The sequence below is a fragment of the Panthera uncia genome, chromosome D1 (genome assembly GCF_023721935.1).
Source record: "Panthera uncia isolate 11264 chromosome D1, Puncia_PCG_1.0, whole genome shotgun sequence".
Classification (NCBI taxonomy): Eukaryota; Metazoa; Chordata; class Mammalia; order Carnivora; family Felidae; genus Panthera; species Panthera uncia.
Genome location: NC_064808.1, coordinates 52093199 through 52118669, shown reverse-complemented (window position 1 = coordinate 52118669; position 25471 = coordinate 52093199). Strand labels below are relative to the sequence as shown.

The 25471-nt window shown below is 37.0% G+C and overlaps 2 protein-coding genes across 2 annotated transcripts; one reads left to right on the top strand and one right to left on the bottom strand.

Annotated features, from left to right (window-relative positions):
- The first annotated feature begins 5858 nt into the window (after positions 1 to 5858).
- LOC125916972 (olfactory receptor 51T1) lies at positions 5859 to 6862 on the top strand. The gene has a single exon (XM_049623237.1). The coding sequence runs from the start codon at positions 5879 to 5881 to the stop codon at positions 6860 to 6862; it is 984 nt and encodes a 327-aa protein (XP_049479194.1). The 5' UTR covers positions 5859 to 5878.
- Positions 6863 to 12786: 5924 nt separating this feature from the next.
- On the bottom strand, positions 12787 to 13734 carry LOC125916967 (olfactory receptor 51A7-like). Its single transcript, XM_049623224.1, has one exon. The coding sequence runs from the start codon at positions 13720 to 13722 to the stop codon at positions 12787 to 12789; it is 936 nt and encodes a 311-aa protein (XP_049479181.1). The 5' UTR covers positions 13723 to 13734.
- Positions 13735 to 25471: the final 11737 nt, after the last annotated feature.

Sequence of the window (25471 nt, the reverse complement as noted above, 5' to 3'; positions counted from 1 at the left end):
AAAATGTTTCAAGGAGGATAAAAAGTAAATGATTATCAGATATGGTCAGAAGTATTAATTCACTGCCTACTATGCAGAGGTAGGATGAATAGATTGAGGACTGTGTTTTCAACCATATTTTCTGAAGATATAGTGGAAACAGTTGACTATAGAAGGCAGTATAGTATATAGGTTAAGATTTAGAGTAAGACAAACATGGACTTGAATGCCAGCTCTGTAACTTGCTAACTTTTAGATGGGTAAAGTTATTCAAAACCTGAGTTTCAATTTCTTTATCTGTGAAACAACGGAAAATAATACTAAACCCATAGGCTTGATGATGAACAAATACAATAATGTGTTTAAAGGGTTTAGTACGATTCTTGGCATGTATCATGAGTTCATCAAGTGCTAGTTTCATTATACTTAGAAGGGTAGGTGGGCTGCAGATGTGACTCAGTGAATAGGATGGCTTCTTAGGAGGGGCTCCTGGGTAAGAGGAGGGACATGGGAATTGCCACGGGGACAATGAGACCTATTAGGAAGAGTACATTTTGGAATAGAGAACAGAAGAAAGACTTCTTTGCACTCTCTTAATCGTACTCTGACACTCAGGGAGCCTCCCTGGCTGAGACTCTGTAGCCTAAGGCAGGGTGAGGAGGAATGATTGTAGTTATTGGATCCAGGCAGGCAGTTTTAGAAGATATCCATTGCTGTCAGCCCCCAGGGCCAGGACTCAACTTACAACCCCTGATGAATGGAGATTGCATGGGCCTGGGAGCAGAGTTTGAAGCTGTCAGGAAGAGGTGTCTGAGCTGTTGTAGAGGAACATATTCTTATGGGTCCCATAATTCTTGCTCCATCCAGTACACTCACTAATAAAGACAGCTCTCTGTTGCCTAATGACTCTACTGATTTTCCTATAAAGCCCCTACTCTTGGGAGCTTGTTTAGTCCTTGCTATGTGATGGAAACGGAGAGAAGTTGGTGGTGTTTCCTGCTGATGTGAACAGGTAAGAAGAGTGCATAAATGAATAAGGGATGGGAGACAAATGGATTAAAGCATGAGGAACGCTAGGAGACAGAGGGAAGAGAGAAGTGCAATAAATGATAGTAGCTACAAGTAAGCTGGGGTGAAGAAATGGAGGGGTGTACTGGAGCCTGGATAAAACTGAGATAGGGAGACAGAGGACAAGAGAAAAGAGGATAAACAAAAAAGAGATAGGACTCAGAACTCTGCCTGTGGCCAAGACCATTAAGCTTACTAACTGAAGCTTTCTATTGTTCCAGATCCTACTTTACTAGCTAGCATTGGGAGAAGAAAAACAGGAATACCCAAATTTTAAGGAACTCACATTCCAGTTAAAAGAGATGACATCTGCATATATAATTCTAATATCAGCCATGCCTCCTTACTGTATTAAGAATCAAATGAGGAGCACCCAGGTGTCTCAGTCAGTTGGGTGTCCAACTCTTGATTTTGGCTCAGGTCATGATCTACTGTTTGTGCTTTTGAGCCCCACATCAGGTTCTGCGCTGACGGTGCAGAGCCTGCTTGGGATTCTGTCTCTCTCCCTCTCTCAGTCCCTCTCAATGCCCCCCCCCCCTTTCTCAATATAAGTAAACTTAAAAAAAATTAAAAAGAATAAAATGAAAGCTCCAAGCATGAAGTGGTGCAGATATTTAGCAGCAGAGGGGAAGTTTCTGGTTAACATAGCCTGAAGCTGTCAGGGAAGGTTCCACATTGTGGACAGAATAGATTTCAGTGTTGAAAAATGACCAGAAGGTTTGGGATTGGTAAATGACATGGACTGGTTTTACCATTACTGATGCCATGGATACATGGATTGGTTTTTACCATTACTGATGCAGGGATGTTGACCTTTGGGTCACTAAGTTACTGAATTGGGTGGATCTTATCCAAGTCAGTGAATCTAGGCTTTTGTATATGAATTGGTAGACACTGCTTTCTTTCTGGCCATTAGATGGAGAACTGAAAATAGAAAACTCTAGCCTATTCTGGGTAGAGGGCAGTGCAGAGAAAACCTTGATTAATGAAGGCACTGAACTTTAATTCTATAACTAGTTCCAGAGTGTATGAACTCACTAGATCTAGGGAGGAAAACTTTACTCCCTGTCCACATATCTACATTCCACAGGAAACAAGTTCTCCAGCAGCAAAATGAGCCATGGTCTCCTCTCCTCCTACCCTCCTTTCCTCACATCATCCGGTGTCATCTTTTTGTCCTTTATTAGATACAATTCAAAGAATAGAAAATAACTGGTATCTTATTTATGGTAATCTTATCTCAGTTACTCTTCAATTCAAAAACTCCTCTCTACATACACCAGCACACAGAGATACACACAATATCAGTATATAAATATTTACACATATTCCTAAACATACATGGATGTCACAAGTATACTTCTTTAAATAAACCATGAGGACATTGTTCTCTCTTTTACTGATTTCTCATCTCTAACACTCCTCTAAATTTTTATATGTATATACAACAGAGTATAAACAATTCTTATATTTTAAAAGAAGAAAATCATACTGCCCAACTGTTCAACTTCTCTCATGAGCTTAGCTTCTAGAAATGGTTTATGGTTTAATGAAAAATGATAGACTTTAGAGTTAGTAAATCTGTTTTGAATTTTGAATCAGTACATATTTTACCTTTGATACACTATTTTATCTTGCCAGTTTGATTTCCTTTCTTTAAAATAGGAGAAAAACATCTATATCCATTTTCCTGGGCTTATATAAAATTATATACAAGATGGATAGTAAATGTTGACATATACAAAGGATCACAATTCTCCTTTTCTCTTAACCTAGTCTCCTTCTTCCAGTCAGTGAGAGGATATTTTCCCTGGTGTCTAGGGAAATGATTTCCCTCTGGCTCATCCTTCCATCAAAACTTCCAGGCTCAATTTATATTTCTCTTATCTAGTGTTTATCCATATCTCTATCATCTGTAATTTTTTTATCTACCCATTAATACATCTAATTAAATTAAATTATTTGAATCTTTACCACGTACCAATCACCAAGCTTTTCTCTAGAGAAAATAAAAAGATGAATACATATGTTTTATATTCCCAGAGAACCAGCATTCTAGAGGAAGAAATAAATGTGATTAAGAAATAGACTTTTAGTGCTATAAAAACCACATGTAAAGTACTATTGAAGAAGAGTCAATAGATTGAGTGATTTGGTGTTGCAGAGAGTTTCTTGGATGGTTATCATGGAAGAAAGTCACTCTTTTTTTTTTAATGTTTAACAGTGGCGTTTTAGGTAAATGATTGAAAGCATTTAACATTAAACTCAATTTACTTCACATTGTTGTTTGCAAATACATTATTAGCAATTCTTAAATATTTCAAATCAACCAACTTAAGTACAGAAGGCCTGCTTGAAAGGAGCCTGGGACTCAAGTCCAGATCCCTAACCTCTCTTGCCATGAGTCACACTGTGATACTTCTGACTGGATCAGGAAGGGTCCTGCACCTCTCAACCTTGAAGTTCCTTCATATGAATTCACCAGTGATGACACAGTGATTGTTGGTTAGAGATTCACTTTTAATGTGTGTGTTCATCAGGTTGAGAAGAATACAACAGAAATATCATAGCCTTTTGCTTTCCTATCTGGCTACTCTCCTCTTGTGTCCCCATGTGGTAATAACTCTTCAATAATATTTTGCCTTGGCTTCTCACACTATTCATTCCTCTGAGTTGAGTGAGTTTTGAATGAAAAAAATATTCTTTATTAATTTCTGTTTCCCTGGCCATCAGCAGTAACTGACATTGAAATAGTCATTTAGAGTCTAAATGGTTGACATGATACAAGTTTGTAACCTATATCTCATTTGGCCCTAGTTTTCCTAATTCTTAGTGTTTTTTTCCAAACATGTATAATATAACAATATTAAATATTATACCAGAAAAAGCAATTCATCTATTTTTTTTTCCTTTGGAGTAACAAGTGATTATTTCTATCAACATCTTCAGTAGACTGGAGGAGGGGGAGAAAATAAGGAACAACCTCTTATATTTATGTTTATGTAGCAACTCACAGGGCCTGATACTAGCAAATTTCTTGCATCCACTCAGATACAAGACAGAAAACCTAGATTACTGAAAAATAACAATACTTATGGCTGGCCATATCCACACAACACCTGAAATGAGTATATTATTCTTTGTTAGCTCTTTGGGTTTTTTTTTTTTTTTTTTTTGGAATTTACCATCTTTCTTTTTTGAGTTCATTCATTTATTTTGAGAGAAAGAATGCAAGTGGGTGAGGATCAGAGAAAGAGGAGAGAGAGAAAGAACTCCAAGCAGGCTCCACATGGTCAGTGCAGAGTCCAATATGGGGCTCGAACTCATGAACTGTGAGATCCTGACCTGAGTCAAAGTCAAATGCTTAACTGGCTGATCCACCCAGGCACCCCTCTTAGCTCTTTGTTGATGACTAAATACCCTAGGTACAAATTTTTAAATCAGCAATGATGACACCAGCAATGATGATGTCAGTGAACACACCCTAAATAGAATTGCAACAGTCATCTTAAATATGACACCATCTCTGTTTTCTATACAGCTGCCATTCTATGCACTTTCTCACTCAGTGAACTACTTTATATTCCAATTTGTGATGTCACTTCAGTTTTCCATGTCTCAGAGTGATTCCTGTTTAGTTATTAATCTCCACTTCCATCCCATCCATGCTTTTTACAAAGGCATTCATCACATGTTGCTGAGTGCTTCCCATGACTTATTTTTAGTTTATTTATTTTGAGAGAGAGAGAGAGAATGGGGGAGGGGCAGAGAAAGGGAGAGAGATAATCCTAAGCAAGCTACAAACTGTGAGCACACAGCTCAATATGGGGCTCCATCTCACAAACTGTGAGATCATGACCTGAGCCAAAATGAAGAGTTAAATGCTTAACCGACTGAGCCACCGAGGTGTCATTTCTCATGACTTTTATATGGGTGTTTTGTCTAAGCGTACCTGCTATATCTAGATTAGGACACCTGAAATCATGTATTCCAGAATACTGTTTGGAATTTTCACAGGATTCATTAGAGCAGTCTACTCACAATGACTTGGTTCGGAGTCACATGCTAACTATCCATGGGAAGGAGTAGAAACAAGTATCCCAAGGTGTAAGATGGAGAAAAGGAGGATAAGACCTACTTATTTCAGTACCCTGGAAAAGTATGCAGAGATACAGAATTAGAACATGAGATAAATCCAAGTTCCATATATATATGGAGTGGGAAGGGACAAATTATAGAAACCATCCCACTATAGGAAAAGGAATAAAGAAACCCAGATACCAAAAGGAGACTTCTAATAGAGTCTACTAGAAGAGGCTGGCTAATAGGGGTACAAGGATACATTTGGATACAATATCCCAGACCAGCTTCCAGCAAGAAAATCATGGAGTATGCCATCACAGGTGCCCAGTGGCTCTTGTGTGCTTGTCTACTATTTCTTGAGCAACTATACTGCTTGGGCACTTAATGCAAAGACCCATCAGTTGTCACTGTGTTGGTGTGTGTGCTTGTGTATGACATAAGCCTATATGCATTTCCCACTTCCAGCCTTAGGACTAGTCTGAGCAGTAGGGTGGGGATGAGCCTAGAGAGACTGATGGTTATAACTGGGAGAAGACAGAGGAAGAAAACTGGGGCCAGTTTCTGACAAGACAAAGTCAATATACTGTAGAATTATGCAATAGGTGCCATATTTAGATGGAGGATTTTGAATACAGAAAAACAACTGTGTAATTTGGGAACAGTTTATACTAGAGAACTTGAAAAAAGGACCAATAGGACAAACACTACGATTGTTGTTTCTCTTTTCAGGGTGTGTTCTCAACCCACCATGGTGATTTTCAATAACACTACATCATCTTCCTCAAACTTCCTACTCACTGCATTTCCTGGTCTGGAACTTGCACATGTCTGGATCTTTATTCCTGTCTGCTGTCTCTATGCCATTGCCCTCTTGGGAAACAGCACGATTCTGTTCGTCATCATTGTTGAGAGGAGTCTTCACAAGCCCATGTACTATTTCCTCGCCATGCTGTCAGCTGTTGATCTATGTCTGACCATCTCAACCCTTCCCACTGTTCTTGGGGTTCTCTGGTTTCATGCCCGGGAGATTAGCTTGAAAGCTTGCCTCATTCAAATGTTCTTTGTACATGGCTTCTCCTTCCTGGAGTCTTCAGTGCTGGTAGCCATGGCCTTTGACCGCTTCATGGCTATCTGTAACCCACTGAAGTATGCTATTGTCTTCACAGACATGATAATCTTGTTGATTGGACTGGTCATCTGCATACGGCAAGTAATTTTAATCTTTCCCATGATTCTAGCCTTGACGAGAGTATCTTTCCACGGAGGCCAAGAGCTTTCCCACCCATTTTGCTACCATCCAGATATGATTAAATACACATATTCCAACCCCTGGATCAGCAATTTTTTGGGCATGTTTCTTCAGCTCTACCTGACTGGCACTGACTTACTGTTCATTCTTTTCTCCTACGTTCTGATTCTCCGAACCGTCTTGAGTATCGTGGCCCCTAAGAAACAACAAAAAGCTCTCAGCACTTGTGTCTGTCACATCTGTGCTGTCACTGTTTTCTACGTGCCAATGATCAGCCTGTCCTTTACACACCGCCTTTTCAGCTCCACCCCAAAAGTGGTCTGTAGCATTTTGGCCAATGTTTATTTGTTCTTACCACCTGTACTGAACCCTGTCATTTACAGCTTGAAGACCAAGACCATCCGCCAGGCTATGCTCCAGCTGCTCCACTTTAAGGGCTCACAGGGCCCCAGTGTGAAGAGTCATAGAGGACCCTGGGGTTGAAGGAGAGAGAAGTTATATTTGAGCAATAAAAGGATCTAGGTCTGTGCCACCAGGCATTTTAGTTACTGAAGCAGTTTCACTTAAATCATAGGAGCAGAAAGAGAATACTTTTCCCCTAAGCTTATCAAAAGTTAAAAAAAAAAAAAACTACCATTCAAAACCAAATTAATTGTGTATATGTCCCTCAAACATTTAAAATAATTATATGGAACTCCTGTGCACATTAAAAGCACAATGAGATCATTTTATTCTGGTTGAACAATTTAATTATCTGCCTAAAAACGGTAATTCTTAGACCAAAAATTAATATATATAATTTTATGTCTGTGTTCAGCTGCCAAAAAGTCATTTATTTCTGTGGTAAGATTTCCCAGGGGGCATCAGAGATTTTTTTTTTTTCCTTGAGGTGGTAAGTGAAAGAGTTATGTGTGTGTGCAAAGACATGCACATTGCAATTTGTAATTTAAAACTCTAGGAAACTCTTACACACTGATTTCAGTTCCTAAAGTCACCTCGAGGGAGACCCATCTCCTTGCAGATGCATTCCCTGAACCTCTATCTTTTCTTGAATTCTTTTTCTCCTCAGCAAACGTGAAATTGTCACTGAACTAATTGCTGTTTGTTATACCTCCAATGAGTCCAATATCTAAAGTTACATATCACTCTTCATTATTTTTCCCATTGCCTAGATATTCTAATACAGTTCTGATTCTCACTCTGTAGCACCTCTTCCGTGTCTGCTAGGCTTCAGGACAGTACTTTTTTTCTATTTGCCCTTGTTTCATGGGTGGTTAAGTTTTTACCTAGCTGTTGGGCTCCTGGACCTTTTGGTGTACTTATCATTGTAGAATTGCACAGTGACTTTGATGCTTAGTAGGAAATCTTTAGAATACCTTGCTTAACAATACTTATTTGGTCAAGAAGTAACCTGGGGTGCTTGGGTGGCTCAGTCAGTGAAGCACCAGACTTCAGCTCAGGTCATGAACTCACAGTTGGTGAATTCGAGCCCTGTGTCCAGCTCTGTGCTGACAGCTCAGAGCCTGGAGCCTACTTTGGGTTCTGTGTCTCCCTCTCTCTTTGTTCCTCCACTGCTTGCACTCTGTCTCTTCTCTCTCAAAAATAAATAAAGATTAACAATGACAACAACAACAACAACAACAACAATAATAATAATAGTAATAATAAAAGAGAAGGAACCTCTCTATAGAGTTGATGGGATGTTGGGGGAATTCTCCTAAGTTTTTTTTGTTTTTGTTTTTGTTTTTTGGTTTTTTTTTTTTACATACAAAGTTATGAAACTTTGTTCCACTCAGGATAATTCATGTCTGAGCACAGGAGACCAAGCAGAAATTCTGATCTGAGCCACCTGTCTCCTCTCCTTACATCACCTTCCTACTCCTGGCAGACAAGGAATACCGCTTCCAAACTCTTGTGTGTTTGCCTTGGCTTTCTGTTCTGCTCAAACACTGACAATTTTGTGACTGCTTTGCCCAAACCAAGAGACACCAGTCTCTGATCCTGGAATCAACCTGTGGCAGAGTAGACATGCCAGATCACACCCTACTCTAACTATCCAGACTTTTCCTCATCAGTTCTTACAAATGCCAATGGCTCCGTAATTGCTTCCTTACAGACCTTTCTAAAAGTTTTTGTTCTTAGATCCCCAACTCCATTTACAATTCCTGAATTTTATAACATCTGGAAAAACACTAAAATTTTTTTCCTAAGTTTGGAGCCAAAACTTATTGGCAGCAAAAGCTAGCATAAATGGGTATGAATGTATTTATGGTCATTATTTATTCTACATTGAGTGAATATCTACACATTTCACCTCAGAAATATAGCTGTGCTTGAATACAGGGTAATGCCTCCAGGGTTGTAGAGATGTTTAGAGTATAAGAAATTCTGAATTTCAAGAGTTTTAGGTAAACAATTGTAGAAATGTGCAAGCATTCTTCCAGTTTTATGATGGCCAATATTTAAGGCAGTCTACTGCATGTCTGTTAATCTTTTATTATTCCAAATGTGCTTTTCATATCTGGCTTAAAATGTAACTCACCTGCTCAATACCAAAAACACTTTTATCAGTGTTTTTTATTCCCCATAGCAGTTGTTAATAGGACATGAATGTGTTTTGTTGTTACTTCAAAGGATGTGTTTAATAATTTGGAGATTGTTCTAATTATATCTTGTATGTATGTAAGTACATGCAATTATACACACATATGTGTACTATATACAATTAAAATTTTGTGATTAAAAAGGTAACAAAAATCACTCACAATCTTACTAATGAGGAATTTTATGATATATAACTATCTTTTTTTAATAAGCCAACATATGTGCACATACATATACATTTATTAACTAGGATAGTAGTGTATACTCAGATGTATGTCCTATTTGCTTGATATTATTTATCATTTTCTGTTAATCATATATTACATTTTTATATTAGACTTTATTTTAGACTTTACTTCCCCTAGGAAGCTCTCTCACTTGATTCTCCACTATAATGGTCAAGTTACCAGTCTTTTATTCTTTTATTTGCTTTCTTATATGTGTGCTTAAACTTATCATACTTTACTCCGTGGATTTAATTTTTTATTTACTGTTCTCCCCACCACCAGACTGTAAACCCCTTGATAGCATAAATGTAAGTTTCATTTAATCCTTATCATCTAATACAGTGCTTAACAAATGCCACTTAGTTGTTGATTCTGTGTTGCATAGGTGAATAATACTTAATATTATTTGTGTATAATGGTTTATGTTTAACATTTCAGTAGTTTACAGTATTTTTATCATAGACAATAATCCTTGATATATATTAGAAATAAATATTTGATCACCCCTCTGATTGTGTTCTTCTATTCCTAGAATGTGAATTATTAAATTTATAAGGAGATAAAATAATAGTTGGTTTGCTGTAGTGCATGAGGTTGTAGACTCTGGAAATGGGTTTAGATTTAAGCTCCCAACACTTTATAGTTCTGTATTTTTGGAAAACTTGTTTAACTTCTCAAAGCTTTAGATTCTAAATCCACAAAACAGGAGGAATTAATAAAATCTACCTTCCCACGTTCTTACAAAAGTTAATTGTGTTAATACAAGTAAGTATATAACCCAGTGTTTGGTGCCTGGTGAACACTGAATTATACCATATGTTAACTAACTGGAATTTAAATAAAAACTTGAAAAAACATCTTTGTACTTAATTCCCAGTTTACTTTAGTTTATTTTTGTGTGTAATAAAGGATCACACACAATTATGGTTTTTTAAATAGGTTGTAATTTTTTCTACCACTATTATTTGAATAACCTATTTTAAATAAGGTTCTGATATTCCTTAATTATATATTACTTTCATATCATTTAGAGTATGTTGAAGTGTTTATTCTTTAGTTGTTCTTCCCATTGATTTGTTGAGCAAACTACATGCAATTTTATAGCTGCTTAATAAATGTTGCTATCATATGAAACTATTACACTTTCTATTTGTTTTTATCTTATATTTTCCAGTTGACATTTGTAAAACTTTTTTTAGAATTATTTTGCTACACTCTCAGTGAAATGTTCCTGGAAGCTTGATTAGAAATACATTGAGCCTATATTATAATTGAGGAAAACAGATGTTAGCCTATTCACTCTTATGATCCAGATAAACATTATTGACATGTTATGACTTGAGCAGTTTCTGTTTTGTAAAGATCTGAGTTTCTTAGTTGAGGGCAAATACTAAAAAAATGGAGGATAATATTCTTCTTGTTTCTTTCATGACAACCTGTTTACTTTTTCTTGTGGCTAAACAGGACATGAAATATTTTTCAGGGCAGCTTCTTTGACTTAAAATTTATAGTTACATCTTATTCATTTGGCAATAGTGTTTCTATCATTCTAGACATTCTGTGTGCTTACAATTTATCATCATACTCTGACTGTTCAAAGGTTTGTGTGTGTATGTGTGTGTGTGCATGTGTGCTTCTTTTCTCAAAGTTGAGAAATGTGTCAGACTGCTATCCAGATGTCACTATATACAGCGTACAAGTCTGGAGATATGATAATAAATTTAATGTATACAGTTTCTTTAAGGAAACAAAATTGAAGTAAGACAGACAGGTGAATTAATAACACAACTGAAAACAACCTGGGAGGAAGTCCAAAAGTTTGTCCCTCCCTTCCTTTGTTAAACTATGGGCATCCAGAATGGGTCAGCTTTTGAGCAATAAGGACTCAGTTAAACTCACCTGGGGACATAAAATATATAAGAATATTTATTCAACAGAGAACATCTTGTTCAAAATGGTTCTTTGGAACAAACAATACTAAATATTTGTGAGTTCAACTGAGATAATGAAACATTGAAATTGATTACCATTTTTTCCCAATCCATAGTACAGACTTTTTAAGAGTTTTGGTTGACTTATTCTAAAATTTATGTTTTATACTTTGTGTCTACTATGAAGTACTCACAAATAACAGATGAATAGGAAACAGATGAATTTTACATAACGTATACTGAGATAGCCAATCTACTTTAGTTGGCTATTTATCTTTTTTTTTTTTAATGTTTATTCATTTTTGAGAGAGTGTGTGCATGTGCATGAGCGGGGCAGGGGCAAAGAGAGAGGGAGAGAGAATTCCAAGCAGGATTTGTGCTGTCAGCACAGAGCCAAAGACGGGCTCCATCTCATGAACCATGAGATCATGACCTGAGCCAAAATCAAGGGTTGAATGCTTAACCAACTGGGCCACTGAGGTTCCCCTGGGCCACTTATCTTTTCAAAAAATGGAACCATATATGTATGAATATGATTTTATATTGCTTAACATATGATCATATTTTCTGCTAGTTTAAAATTATTTCTAACTTGTTTAGTGTAATTGAATATATCATAGGTCAAAATACCAAGTGCCTAAACAAGCATGAGAGCCATTATTTTAAAGTAGTTAAGAATATCAATGTTTTAAAAATTACTGAACTACTAGCTTTCCTATCTCCTACTACTAGCAGCATACTCTCTCATTCTCCTTTTAATACCTATAATTTCTTGGAGCCCTGTTGTAATATAGAGAAAAAATCTGATCTGTCTTAAAGGATGTTGTGAGAGAGTTTATTCTCATATTTCCAGGCTATGAAAGCTCTAACATTAAAAACAATCACTGGTTGTCCCTATTTGATTACTAAGGAAAGAGCAAAGGGAGAAAAATTTTAACCAATTTGGATTTAACAATACACTTCTTTCCTTAAGTGGGAAATCAAGGATTTGCATTGAATTGACCGAAGAACCCTCAACAAATACATGTCTGAAGGCTGCCTGAAGGAAAATCCAATTGGATTGGCATAACACCTTTTAACTTCCAACTCCTTTGGTATTTATTTTCTAAAATTTTTTAATGTTTTTATTTGTTTGAGAGAGAGAGAGAGAGAGAGAGCACACAAGCAGGGGAGGAGCAGAGAGACAGGGAGACACAGAATCCGAAACAGGCTCCAGGCTCTGAGCTGTCAACACAGAGCCCGACGCGGGGCTCAAACTTGTGAACTGTGAGATCATGACCTGAGCTAAAGTCAGACGTTTAACTGACTGAGCCACCCAGGTGCCCCAGTATTCATTTTCCATAAGGGGGCATAAGCTCTACTTCTATGTGTATTTACCCTTGTGCTGTAAACAGTGTAACTAAAATTCCAAAGCAGTATATCAATTCATGATTTTAATAGTATAGTATTGTAAAACTATTCCATACTCACCTGTCAATGCCCACATCAGTCCTAGGCTCACAGACCTCAGTGCCCAGCCCACATGTTGTAGTGATTATAAGGATGATTAAGGGAGATAACAATAAACATCTATAATACTTTGCTTAGAGATATATTATTTAATTCTCCACTCTTGGTTGACCTTGCCTTACTTTTCCCCATACCTTTATTTTAGACATAATTTCCCCCAAACCTTCTCACGAATTTGCCGCGTCTTCACACAGTATACAATGGGATTCATCAGAGGTGGTACTAGTAAGAAAATGTCCACAATGAGGATCATGGCCACTGGGGACTTGTGCTTGCCAAAGCGGTGCATGGAGGCCAAAGCAATGATGGGCAGATAGAAGATGAGCACAGCACAGATGTGGGAGACACAGGTGTTGAGAGCCTTGAGCCGCTCCTTATGGGATCCAATTCCCATCACCGTCTTCAGGATGAATATGTAGGACACAAGAATGAATACACTGTCTGACATCACACAGAGGGCAACAAAGAAACCATAGAAAAAGTTGACTGTGTTGTCAGAGCAGGCCAGCTTCATGACATCCTGGTGTAGACAATAAGAGTGAGAAAGTAGGCTTTTCCTACAATATGTCAATTTTTTGAGAGTGAAAGGGAATGGGAGCACTAAGAGCATGCTTTTAATTAGAAACACCAGGCCCATTTTGGCAACTCTGGCATTGGTGAAGATAGAGCTATATCTCAGAGGGTGACGTATGGCCAAAAAGCGGTCAAAAGACATGGCCAGGAGCACTGAGGACTCCATATCTGTAAATCCGTGGATAAAGAATTCTTGAGCAAAGCAGGCATTTGGGGAAATTCCTGTAGCATTGAAAACAAATATCCTCAGCATAGTGGGGAGGGATGAGAGGGAGAGGCCCAGGTCAGAGACAGCCAACACAGAAAGGAAATAGTACATGGGTGCATGGAGTGAGGACTCTGTCCTGATCACAAAGAGGATGGTGCAGTTGCCAAAGATGGCCACCAGGTACATGAAGCAGATGGGGACAGAGATCCAAGCATGAATATGCTCCAGTCCTGGGATTCCAATCAGGAAGAAGGTGGTGATCTCAATGTTAGAGGAATTGATACTGTGCATGATGAATCATATGGAAAGTGTTTATTCCCAGATCTGAAATGACACTTCTAACATAAATGACATTTTCAGCATAAAAAGCACTCCTTTCAGCACTTTTCTTTGAGACATAAAGAAAATACAGTTTTGAAAGACTCATATCCTGGAATAAAAGAATGAAGTATTTCTTCTGAACAAACTATTGGTAATAGAGTCAGATAATGTTAACTGACAAGGAGAACCAGGAATATAGGAACTATCTTTACCAATCACATTTCTCCATAAAGTCTTCAGAAAAACTACTCACATAAAGAGCAGTGACCTGCAAATAAATTTCCCCCTTTTCTATTAGGATATTCCCCTTCCCATCCCAATCTAATGAAAAATTTTATACAGTTATGCTGAACCATAGGATAATTCTTTTAGTTTGGTCCAGAGTAAGCCTAGAATTAAACAAACAAAAAACAAAACAAAACAAAAACCCAAAAAATAAAAAACAACCCTACCCCCCCCCACACACACACAAACAAAAAGAAAAAAAAACAGGAACCTGGAGAAAGTAGATTTAAGAGAGTGGATACTAAGTGGTTTCTCTAATTTCTATAGACTTTTGCTCCAAATATGTTTCAGGCAAGGGCTTGAGCTTCTAAAGCTGATCTTACTCACAAGCTCTCCACAGGAAGAAGTACAAAGAAAGGACAGAAAATAGTGATGTGCACTTGACTGTTAACCCTCTCTTATATAGTATAGTGAAAAATCCCATTTTCTTATATAGAGCAGATAGAATGTTCTTTAACATGATTAATCCATATCAGTACTCTCCATCCATGAGCATGGGAGGAGAGAGAGATTCTTAGGCTTGCTTTACAGTCCAACATATGCTCTCATAAATACAAAGTGACTTAGCCAATTGGACTATAGGCCAGCCATGGTGAGTGGCAAAGTGGTTGACATGTTGGTGATGAGGAAGACTGGTATTCTCTGAATCCTTTTTTTTTTTTTTTTTCTGACACCATAAGATAAATAGATGCTCTACCACTATGTTTGTTTTTTGTTTTTATACACAACTGAGCTTACTATGTTCCTTTAAGTGTTTTCTCTTTCTTTATGGAATTAAGTTAATGGGGACAGTGGGGTTCCAAGATACATAGAGCATGTTGGTTTTTACCCCTTTCCTAGAGAAGTGAGAGTTTAATTGAGAAGCTTGGGCTTTATCAGAGTGCTCTTGACTATTATGAATCAGAAACACAAGATTTTCAATTAGTTTATCCCCCTGTCTCCTTCCTGGATGGCAGGGGTATGGGACTGAAAGTTCCAACCCTATAATCATATGGTTGGTTCTTCAGGCAAACAGCCCCCAATCTTAGGTGAGATCCAGAAGTTACCATTTTAACATGAGAAAAGTCAACTGTGTCTCTCTCATCCCATAAGAAATTCCAAGGGAACTCAGTGCCAAAAACAGGCATGAAGACCAAACATATTTATTATAAATCACAATATCACAGTGACTAATTCCTTTCACTCACAAAGCATTTATGCCCTAAATATTTTTCTGTTAAATATCCTTAAACATTCCATCAGACTTCCCGTCTCATTACTGGCTGTTTCCTTGGCTCTAACAGCTCTTTCTCAGAGGTCACATCATCAGAAAGGCCTTCCCCGAATACACTCGCCCCCTTGGTCATGCTGTGTTCCCTTGCTCAAATCCAATTACAGTATTAACTTCACTCTGATATACAGTAAATCCTCAATAAATATTTGTTATATAAAATAGATAAATGAAAAAATAATCTTCTATATTATGGGTTTTGGGAGTGGTGGGGGTCTGGAGCTGACAGGCAAGAAAGAATTCTTGAGATGTCTTTAGTACAAAAAAAGGTGATTTCAGTTAAAGCATGGGGACAGAACCCATGGACTGAAAGAGCTGCACTGGGGTTGTGAAAAGTGACTGGTTATGCACTGTGGAGTTGGGGGAGATAAAGGCAAAAAGGAGGCCTCCAGAAGGACTTTCATATGTTAAAGAGGGCTAATATAATAAAGAAGACTCTTAGGAGGCCAAGCTATTATCAAGCTAAGGTCATTTTTCCTCTAGTAAGACGTTAACATTACAACAGTTGGGAATTCTTAGAGAAATGTTAGACTCTGTATTTGCCTAAGTATTTGTCAATGGGCTGCAGGTTATAAGGAAATTTAATTTTACCTGCCATTTCCTTCTTGCCTTTGCTCCCTACCTCACTACGGAGGGAGGATAATGTGGGGGTTCCAGGAAACTGAGTCTATTGGTTTCTGAAAATTAGGCTATTAATAAGATTGCCTTATAATTTATTAAGACATTTACAAACTGATGGAGACTCCTGTCCTAGAAGACTGTGATCTGTATCAGTTAGCCATTTGTTTTCTTTCCTTTCCTTTGTTCTTGGGCAGCCAGGAGTGCCTGCAGAATATCATACACATCCCACCTTGCTGGGGAGGGAGCGGTTGTTAGCTTGGGCTTTGCCCTCAGCTTGCCTTATGCTTCCCCATCATAAAGACAGTATCAATTGATATATTAATTTAACAAAATATTTTTTGTATTTTAAAAAGACATTTTATTAGAAGATCTTGGTATTAGCATTAGTTTAAAAGTATATTCTTTATAAAATATTAAAATAATTCAACTGAGAGGCAACAAATAAAATATGTAAAATAAAAAATACATTTATCAAGATAGCTTATTAACCCTTTTATATGTCATTAGGTAATTAATAAATATATAAATAAATCACTTCATAGAAAGATAAATAGAACACTTCATTTTATCCCCCTATTCTAAGATCTGGAGAAGAAAGGAAGAAAAGTAGGGTGGATTGAAAGAGAAAATAGGGAAAAGGGAAGGGTTGAGATTAACCTTTATCGAACTGTGCTGGATGTTTTATTTTTATTTATTTTTATTGTACTTATTTATTAATTTTTTTCATGTTTATTTATTTTGGAGAGAAAGAGAGAAACAGAACATGAGTGGGGGAGGAGAAGAGAGAGAGACACACACAGAATCAAAAGCAGCTCTAGACTCTGAGCTATCAGCACAGACCCCAACATGGATAGGGCTCAAACTCACAAACTGTGAGATCATGACCTGGGTTGAAGTCAGAGGCTTAACCTACTGAAACATCCAGGCACCCCTGTGCTGGATGTTTTATATTTTTTAGTTCCTTTAATCCCCACATGGTATTATTATTCCTGATTCACAAACTTGAAAACTAAAGCATAGAGAGATTAACTAAGATCTTGAAAAAATATATATTGTTATGAAAAGACATGAGGTTTTGTAACCTTAAGGTGAATTTGCTCCTTGGTGAGTTACAGATGGAGACTACACTAGGGGGAGTTGTCACAAAACAGGAATTTTATATGCAGCAAATAAGATCATGGGGAATAACTTCCAAAGCTGTGACTCCCCCACAGAGGTGAGTGGGTTCATTTTATTTAAGGTTTAGGATGAATATTGAGAAAGGAGAGCTTTGTCATCCCATGTAAAGGCAGGCACAAGGTTGTGCAAGCTTACTTCAAAAACATGTCTATGCACCAGGTGCCTGGGTGGCTCAGTAGGTTGAATACTTGGCTCAGGTCATTATCTCACAGTTCATGAGTTCCAGTCCTGTGTCAGGCTCTGTGCTGACAGCTCAAAGCCTGGAGCCTGCTTCGGATTCTGTGTCTCCCCCTCTCTCTCTGACCCTTGCAGGCTCACATTATGTCTCTCTCTCAAAAATAAATAAACATTAAAAAAGTTAAAACAAAAAACAAAACAAAACAAAAAAACCCATGTCTATGCACGTATCTTATCTTATGTAAATGAAGCTCTTGCTCCCTTTAGGGCCCAGACTTTGACATTATAATGAAGCAGAGGTAACTGTCAGACTAGGGGAAGGGGCTGTGGGCAAGGAGACCAGGTATAAACTGTATTAACTAACTGGGGTTTGGGGCTCTTTATCTTGGGTAAGGAAGGTGGGGTCTTGCTCACTTTTGAAGCAGCACTTGGGGGTTTTACCACTGGTTGTCTCTGATAAGGTCAGGCTATATCCTGGCATGGTAGAAACTATTGGTTTTGCACTCCCTTTGTTCCCTTAAAGTCCTTAACTCCTGAGGTTTTTGCATTTCTTTGTAATTTTGACATCTCTTAGGAAATTCTGCAGAAAGTGGGCTTGGGCAAGTAGGGTATAGATCATGAAAAGAGGTGGGGGCCTGAAATGATTTTTCTTGGGTCATGAAAGCTGTATCTTGTCTTTCTTTTCCTGGGGACTCATAACTCTTTCTACGTACAGTTTGAACTAATGCCATTTGAATTCAAGCTTTTTCAATTATATCATGCTTTCTATCTCATGGTAACTAGTAAGTTTAAAAACTGAAATAATCACAAGGAAATTGCATAAGGAAATTCTTTTGGAAGACATATAAAAATTAGTGATACAATAAGCAATATAAATGTGAAGAAAATTTGAAACCTTGAACTTTATCACTTCCTAGTTCCAGTACCCTGCAGAGTTACCTCCAGAGCTATTTCAATCAACATGAGTCATTTCAATTTCATTTCTGACAAAATTGCATCAGTTGAGAGATAAAAGGCCAATAGAGATTGTTGGTAGCAAAATCCAGCAAATAGAACCAACTGTGAAACAGTAAAGGTAAAGGTATGTAATCAATACTTGTTTAGCCAGATCAAGAAGTGAGGAGGAGAAGAGATCGTTCTTAATAAGCTGAAGGGAGAAAAAGTGAGGTAGATATCTTTAAAAAAGAAGGCAAAAAGAAAGCATTGGTAACTATTATTATATATTAAACATTGTGTTAGACAATTTTTACATGTAGATAATTCTGCTTTCAAAATGTTTGTCCGACTTTTTTTTGTGAACTTGGAAATAAATATCTGCAAAGCCTCATAGCCTTATGGATGAGCAGGAGGTAGTAAAATAGCAGAACTACTTTGAAGATAGCTATGGTTGGCAAACCCTATCAGTCCGGAACACAGTGAAGCTGCTGGCAGTAGTTCACATCAGAGGGCCCAATGCATTTGTTTCTCAAGTACAGCTTCTTTTGTAGATAAATTACTGAAATATTTCTTCAGTATTGACTGTCTTGAGAGAAAGTCCTATATGTTATTACTAATAAGAATTAAAATTCAGGAACACATTCTCTTAGATGAAGGATATCTTAAACTCTTCATGTACATCATTTTACTTAATTCTGAATGCAACCCTATCCTGCAGGTACTAATATTATCTCTGTTTTATCATTTGGGAAGGAAAGAAACAGCTAGTAAGAGATAAAACTGGAATTCAAATCTAAGTGTGTCTTACTCTCCTGCCAGATGCCAAGGACTTCCTGATACTGCTTCTTACATTACTACCTTTCCAATCTCCTGTGACTCATTTGGTATAATTAGGTTGTCCTCTGCTCCCTGTTCTAAAGTTCTTCTTCTAGTAACTTGTGGGGGATAAGCTTATGAATCCCCTGGGCTTACACCACTGGGTTGATAAGGCATAAAGAAATGCAAAATCATAAAATGCTCACACCCAAGTTTGGGTAAATCAGATTGGCACCCCAAGAATAGGGGAGTGCAAAGGCACCCTGAGAATAGGGAGGTACAAAGGTGCCGGGAATAGGAAGGTGCAAAGGCACCCCAAAATAGAAAGGGGGTACAGAGACCCCAAAATAGAGAGGGAGGGGCAAAGGCCTAAAATAGGAGCAGTGCAAAGGTGCCCAATACATAGGTATATGAAATAAACAAGATTAGATATTCAGGGTGGAAGCACCCTCAATTTAGTACTATAGCAGAAAGCTGCTTTCACAGGAGAATAGGGCCAGGTTAGGTAAATTGGTGAAATGGACGATGGACCGCTGCGCTGCAGGCAAGGCAGCCCAGAAGAGATGGTTAACAAAAGAAAAGGTGCCTTGTTAACCCTGAGGTTATTTCCCTTATCTGTCTCATCCCCTAGGCTAGTTAAGATAACCAGAGGTGCTGCCTCATGTTCGCTGTAAACAACCTTCCTCCTGACTGCCCAACACCTGGATTTTGTTTTGTATTAACCCAAACCCCTAACCACAAATATCCTCAAGACCCTCTTTCCCTCATGTCCACAAGTTAATGATCACAGATTCATTGTCTCTTTGTGCACATCCATCGCATGTTTGTAAGTCTTCTGATCCTAATAAAAACGGGCAAGGACACTTATTTGGGGCTCTTGTCTTTCCCCAAACATTAGCCATCTCTTGCTTCCAATCCTGCATCCCACTCTTTTGCTAGACAAGAGAGAACTTTAGACCCAGAGTCTATGACAGTAACTTGAGACCATAATGTCTCAGCTGCCCTTTCTTCTAAGACTAAAACCCTCTGCTGTGATTCCAATGTAGTGACTGAGATCCTGTTACCCATGGCCTGACTTAACCTGGGATATCTGCTTTCCTATTCTTTTCTTAGTCAGATAAGTTGTATCCTTTCATCATATGGGCTTTCCTCTTTGATAATACCTCTCTCACTCTGTCTAGCATTTGGTCTAACTATGTGAACAACTGGATGCTCTCTACAATGAACCATGGATAGGTGAAGTTGAACAGTGCCTGTGGATGGCTGAAAGATTCAGTGCATTTTTATCTCATAGCTTCTTCTCCAAATTTAAGTTAAACTCTCCTCTTGTCGAGCAAACATAGCTCAGAGAAAAGCTCCCCCTTCCAGTCTATTCCCCACATTGCAATATTTATTTATTTATTTATTTATTTATTTATTATTTATTTATTTATACCTCTTAGCCCTCCTTATTTCAAAATTTGGGAGCTTCCATGTGCTCTCCTTATTCACAGTACCCAGTTCTTCAGGTACTCACGTTTCAGACACACTTCAGGACACAAAACCATAGGATAAAGCAATATTATGTCAGAGCCCCATTGCACTTACCATTTGACCACATAGTGACAGAAATGACTTTAAGATACAGGTTTCTCAGCCTCAGTGTATCACATCTGTTGACTAAGACCTTTATCTACAGATTACAGACTCCTTGAGCTGTCTTCTGAGCTTTGCACTCATGGGACACCAATTCCTCCAGTTCTGTTACCCTCTGTAAACAAATGATTTCCCTGAGAAATTTCCTAGAAATTTCCAGAATAAAGCTTGCTTTGGGACCATAACTTTAACTTCTTGGTTCCCACAAGGCCATGAAAAGATCGGACTGGATGTCCCATAGATTTTGGAAACCTGCTCATACCAAGGACAGTCTGTTCCAGAGATTATGGAAAGCAAATTGGGCTCTAAGAAATCATTTAATTCCAAATTAATTGATATATTATTTTAAGTTCACCATTTCTTTGTTCCTTCTTTTTTTATTATCATCAATAAAGTTTTTTTTCTGTCTTTATTATTTAAATATAGAAAGATGCAGAAATCTGAAGTGTACAGCTCAATTGATTTTTACCTACATAGACAACCAAGTAACAATCAAGGATGTGCTAAAATCTTTACATCTGATTATTAATTTTTCTTTTTCTTTTTAGTTGTTACTTCTTCTTTGTGTATTTTGAAATTTTCCTAATTACATGTATAAACATTAACGTTGTTATGGCTTCTTGGGGCACCTGGGTGACTCAGTCAGTTGAGCATCCAACTTCGACTCAGGTCATGATCTTATGTTTCATGGGTTTGAGCCCCATGTTGGATTCTGTGCTAACAGCCGGAGGCAGCTTCAGATTCCCTGTCTCCCTTTCTCTCCACCCATCCCCCACTCATCTTCTCTCTCTTTCTCTCTCTCTCTCTCTCGAAAATAAACATTAATTTTTTTTAAGTTGTTATGACTTCTTGATGAATTGGAATTGATCCTTTTATTATTGCAAAATGTTTCCTTTTTTCTTGATGCTATGTCTCACTTTAAATTTCATGTGCAAAAAATGAAAAAATAAAAAATAAATAAATTTCATGTGCTCTGATAATACTGCCACATTCACCATATATAGTGTTATGCATGACATTTCTTTTTCTATCTTTTTATTCTTAACCTATCTGTGTCTTTGTATTTCATATGCAACTTTTATAATTGGCCTGTTTTTTAATCCATGGTGACTTAGTGCTGTTTTGTAATTGGAGTCTTCAGCCTGTTATACTTAATGAAATTATTTATACATTTAATTTTATGTCTATCATTGTTTTGTTTGTTCCCTCATTGTCCCATCTGTTTTTCTTCTGTTATGTAGCTTTACTCATCTTTTTAAATACTTAAATCAAACTAGTTCAACTATGTTTCAGTATTCTATTTTATTTCCTCAGTTGAATTTTGGCTATAGTTTTGGGACTTTGTTTTTTGTAGTCACTTTTTGGATTATGGTATGCAACCTTAATTTACAGAGTCTACCTTGAATTAATATTATACTTTCCCATAGGTAATGGAAGAAACTTTTAACAGTATACTTCCACTTATCTCATTTAAAAATAGTATGCAGTTATTGCTAAGTACATATTTCTACCTATATTACAAATCTCGCAATACATTGTAATTCTTTTACTTAAAAAAATAAATTATCAGGGGACCTGGTTGGCTCAGTCAGTTAAGTATCTGACTCTTGGTTTTGGCTCAAGCTATTATCTAAGGGTCGTGAGATCAAGCCCTATATTGGGCTCTGTGCTGGGCATGGAGCCTGCTTAAGATTCTCTCTTCCTTCCTCTACTGTTCAGTCTCTCTCTCTCTCTCTCTCTCTCTCAAAAAAAAAAAAAAAGGTAAATTATCATGTCCAGAAATTAAGAAAAGATAAAAAAAATTTTATGTTTACTCACATTCATCCCTCTGAGAATTCTTCATTCTTTGCTGTTTACCTGAGTTTCCAACTGACATTATTTTACTTTACCTTAGGAAACTTCCTTCATTTATTGTGTGCAGGTCTCACGGCTGTGCATTGTCTAAGGTTTTGTTTATCTGCAAATGTATTTATCTCGCCTTCTTTTTGAAAGGTAATTTTGACAAATATTGGGTTCCAGGTTGACAAGTTATTCTGTCAGTACTTTCAAAATGTTCTATTGTCTTCCATCTTAGTGTTGGTTACCATTGTTTCTCTATTTCTATTATCTTTTTTCTCTGCCTGCTTTTAATATATCTTTCTTTTTCTTCATGATTTGACTGTGATGTGTTTGGGTTTCAGTTCATTAAGACCTTTTTACACCTAGTACTTTTTACCACCCTATAGAAAATAATGACTTTTATTCTGTCCAGGACATTCTCATTTTTACATAAATTAATGTGTTTAATATTTTTCCATGTTCTAATTAGGGACACATAAATCTCTGAATTATATTATTAAAAATAAGGAGAAAAGAGATTTCTTTTTTTTAAATTTAAATTCAAGTTAGTTAACATACAGTGTAATATTAGTTTCAGGTGTACAATTTAATGATTCAATACTTCCATACAACACCCAGTGCTCATCATCACCCAGGTGCCCCATCACCTATTTCACCCATCCACCCACCCACCTCAATTCTGGTAACCATCAATTTATTCTTTACAGTTAAGAGTCTGTTTCTTAGTTTGCTCTCTCTTTTTTTCCTCCTATGATCATTTGTTGTGTTTCTTAAATTCTACATATGAGTAAGATCATATGGTATTTGCTTTCTCTGACTGACCTATTTCACGTAGCATAATAATCTCTAACTCCATCCATGTTGTTGCAAATGGCAAGATTTCATTCTTTTTTTATGGCTGATAAATAATACTTCATTTTATGTATTTACCACATCTTTATCCATTCATAAGTTGATGGACACTTGGGCTCTTTCCATAATTTGGCTATTGTTGATAGTGCTGCTATAAACATTGAGGTGCGTGTGCCCCTTCGAATCAGTATTTTTTGTATCCTTTTTGTATAAATACCTACTAGTACAATTTCTGGATTGTAAGCAAGTTCTATTTCTAACTTGTTGAGGAACCTCCATAATGTTTTCCAGTTTGCATTTCCACCAGCAGTGTAAGAGAGTTCCCATTTCTCTGCCTTGCCAACACCCATTGTTTACTGTGTTGTTAATTTAGCCATTTGACTGGTGTGTAGTGCTATGTCTTTGTAGTTTTGATTTGTATTCCCCTAATGATGATTGATGTTGAGCATCTTTTTATGTGTCTGCCATCTGTATGTCTTCTTTAGAAAATGTGTATTCATGTCTTCTGCCCATTTTTAAGTGGATTGTTTTTGGGGTGTTGAGTTTGATAAGTTCTTTATAGATTTTGGATACTAATCCTTTATTAGATATATCATTTGCAAATATCTTCTCCCATTCCATAGGATGACTGTTAATTTGTTGATTATTTCCCTCACTGTGCAGAAGACTTTTATTTTGATGAAGTCCCAATAGCTCATTTTTGCTTTTATTTCTTTTGCCTCAGTATGTCTAGTAAGAAGTTAGTATGGCCATTGATGATGCCAAAGAGGTTACTGGCTATGTTCCCCTCTAAGATTTTGATAATTTCCTGTCTCAAATTTAAGGTTTTAATCCATTTTGAATTTATTTTTGTGTATGGTGTAAAGAAGTGGTCCAGGTTCATTCTTTTGCATCTTCCTGTCCAGTTTTTCCAATACCATTTATTGAAGAGACTGTCTTTTCCATTGGACATTCTCTCCTTCTTTGTCAAAGATTAATTGAACACATAATTGTGGCTTTATGTCTGGGTTTTCTATTCTGTTCTATTGATCTATGTGTCTATTATTGTGCCAGTACCATACTGTATTTTGTTTTTGGGTTTTGAGTTTGATAAGTTCTTTATAGATTTTGGATACTAATCCTTTATTAGATATGCCAATTGAAAATATTTTCTCCTACTCCATAGGGTGGCTTTTAATTTTGTTGATTATTTCCTTTACTCTGCAGAAGCTTTTTATTTTGATGAAGTCTCAATAGTTCATTTTTGCTATTGTGCCAGTACCATCACTACAGTTTTGTAATATAACTTGAAGTCCAGAATTGTGATGTCTTCAACTTTGCTTTTCTTTTTTAAGGTTACTTTGGCTATTATGGTGTTTCATGGATCCATTCAAATTTTAGGATTGTTTGTTCTAGCTCTGTGAAAAATGCTGGTGGTATTTTGACAGGGATTGCTTTAAATGTGTAGATTCTTTGGGTAATATAGACATTTTAACAAGAGAAAATAGATTTCTTTTTTTGTTGTTGTTGTTTATTTATTTTTGAAAAAGAGAGAGAGACAGAACGTGAGCAAGAGAGAGTCAGAAAGAGAAGGAGACACAGAATCCAAGGCAGGCTCCAGGGTCTGAGGTGTCAGCACAGAGCTCAACATGGGGCTCAAACCCACAAACTGTGAGATCATGACCTGAGCCAAAATTGGATGCTTAACCAACTGAGCCACCCAGGAGACCCAGAGAAAATAGATTTCTTTCTTTCATTTAAATATTTTAAATGTTTTATTTATTTTTGAGAGAGAGACAGAGCATGATTGGGGTAGGGGCAGAGAAAGGGAGACACAGAATCAAAAGCAGGCTCCAGGCTCTGAGCTGTCAGCACAGAGCCCAATGTGGGGCTCGAACTCATGAACTATGAGATCATGACCTGAGCTGAAGTCAGATGCTCAACGGAGTGAGCCACCCAGGCATCCCAAGAAAATAGATTTCTATTAGCATTATTTATCTGTCTCAAAAATGTTCATGGGTATTTCTTTAACATATAAAATATATTTACTTACAGTCTCCATGAAAAAACAAAAACAAAAACAAAAAACTCCAAAATCCATCTCTTTCAGAAGTTATTAGTTTGAATCTA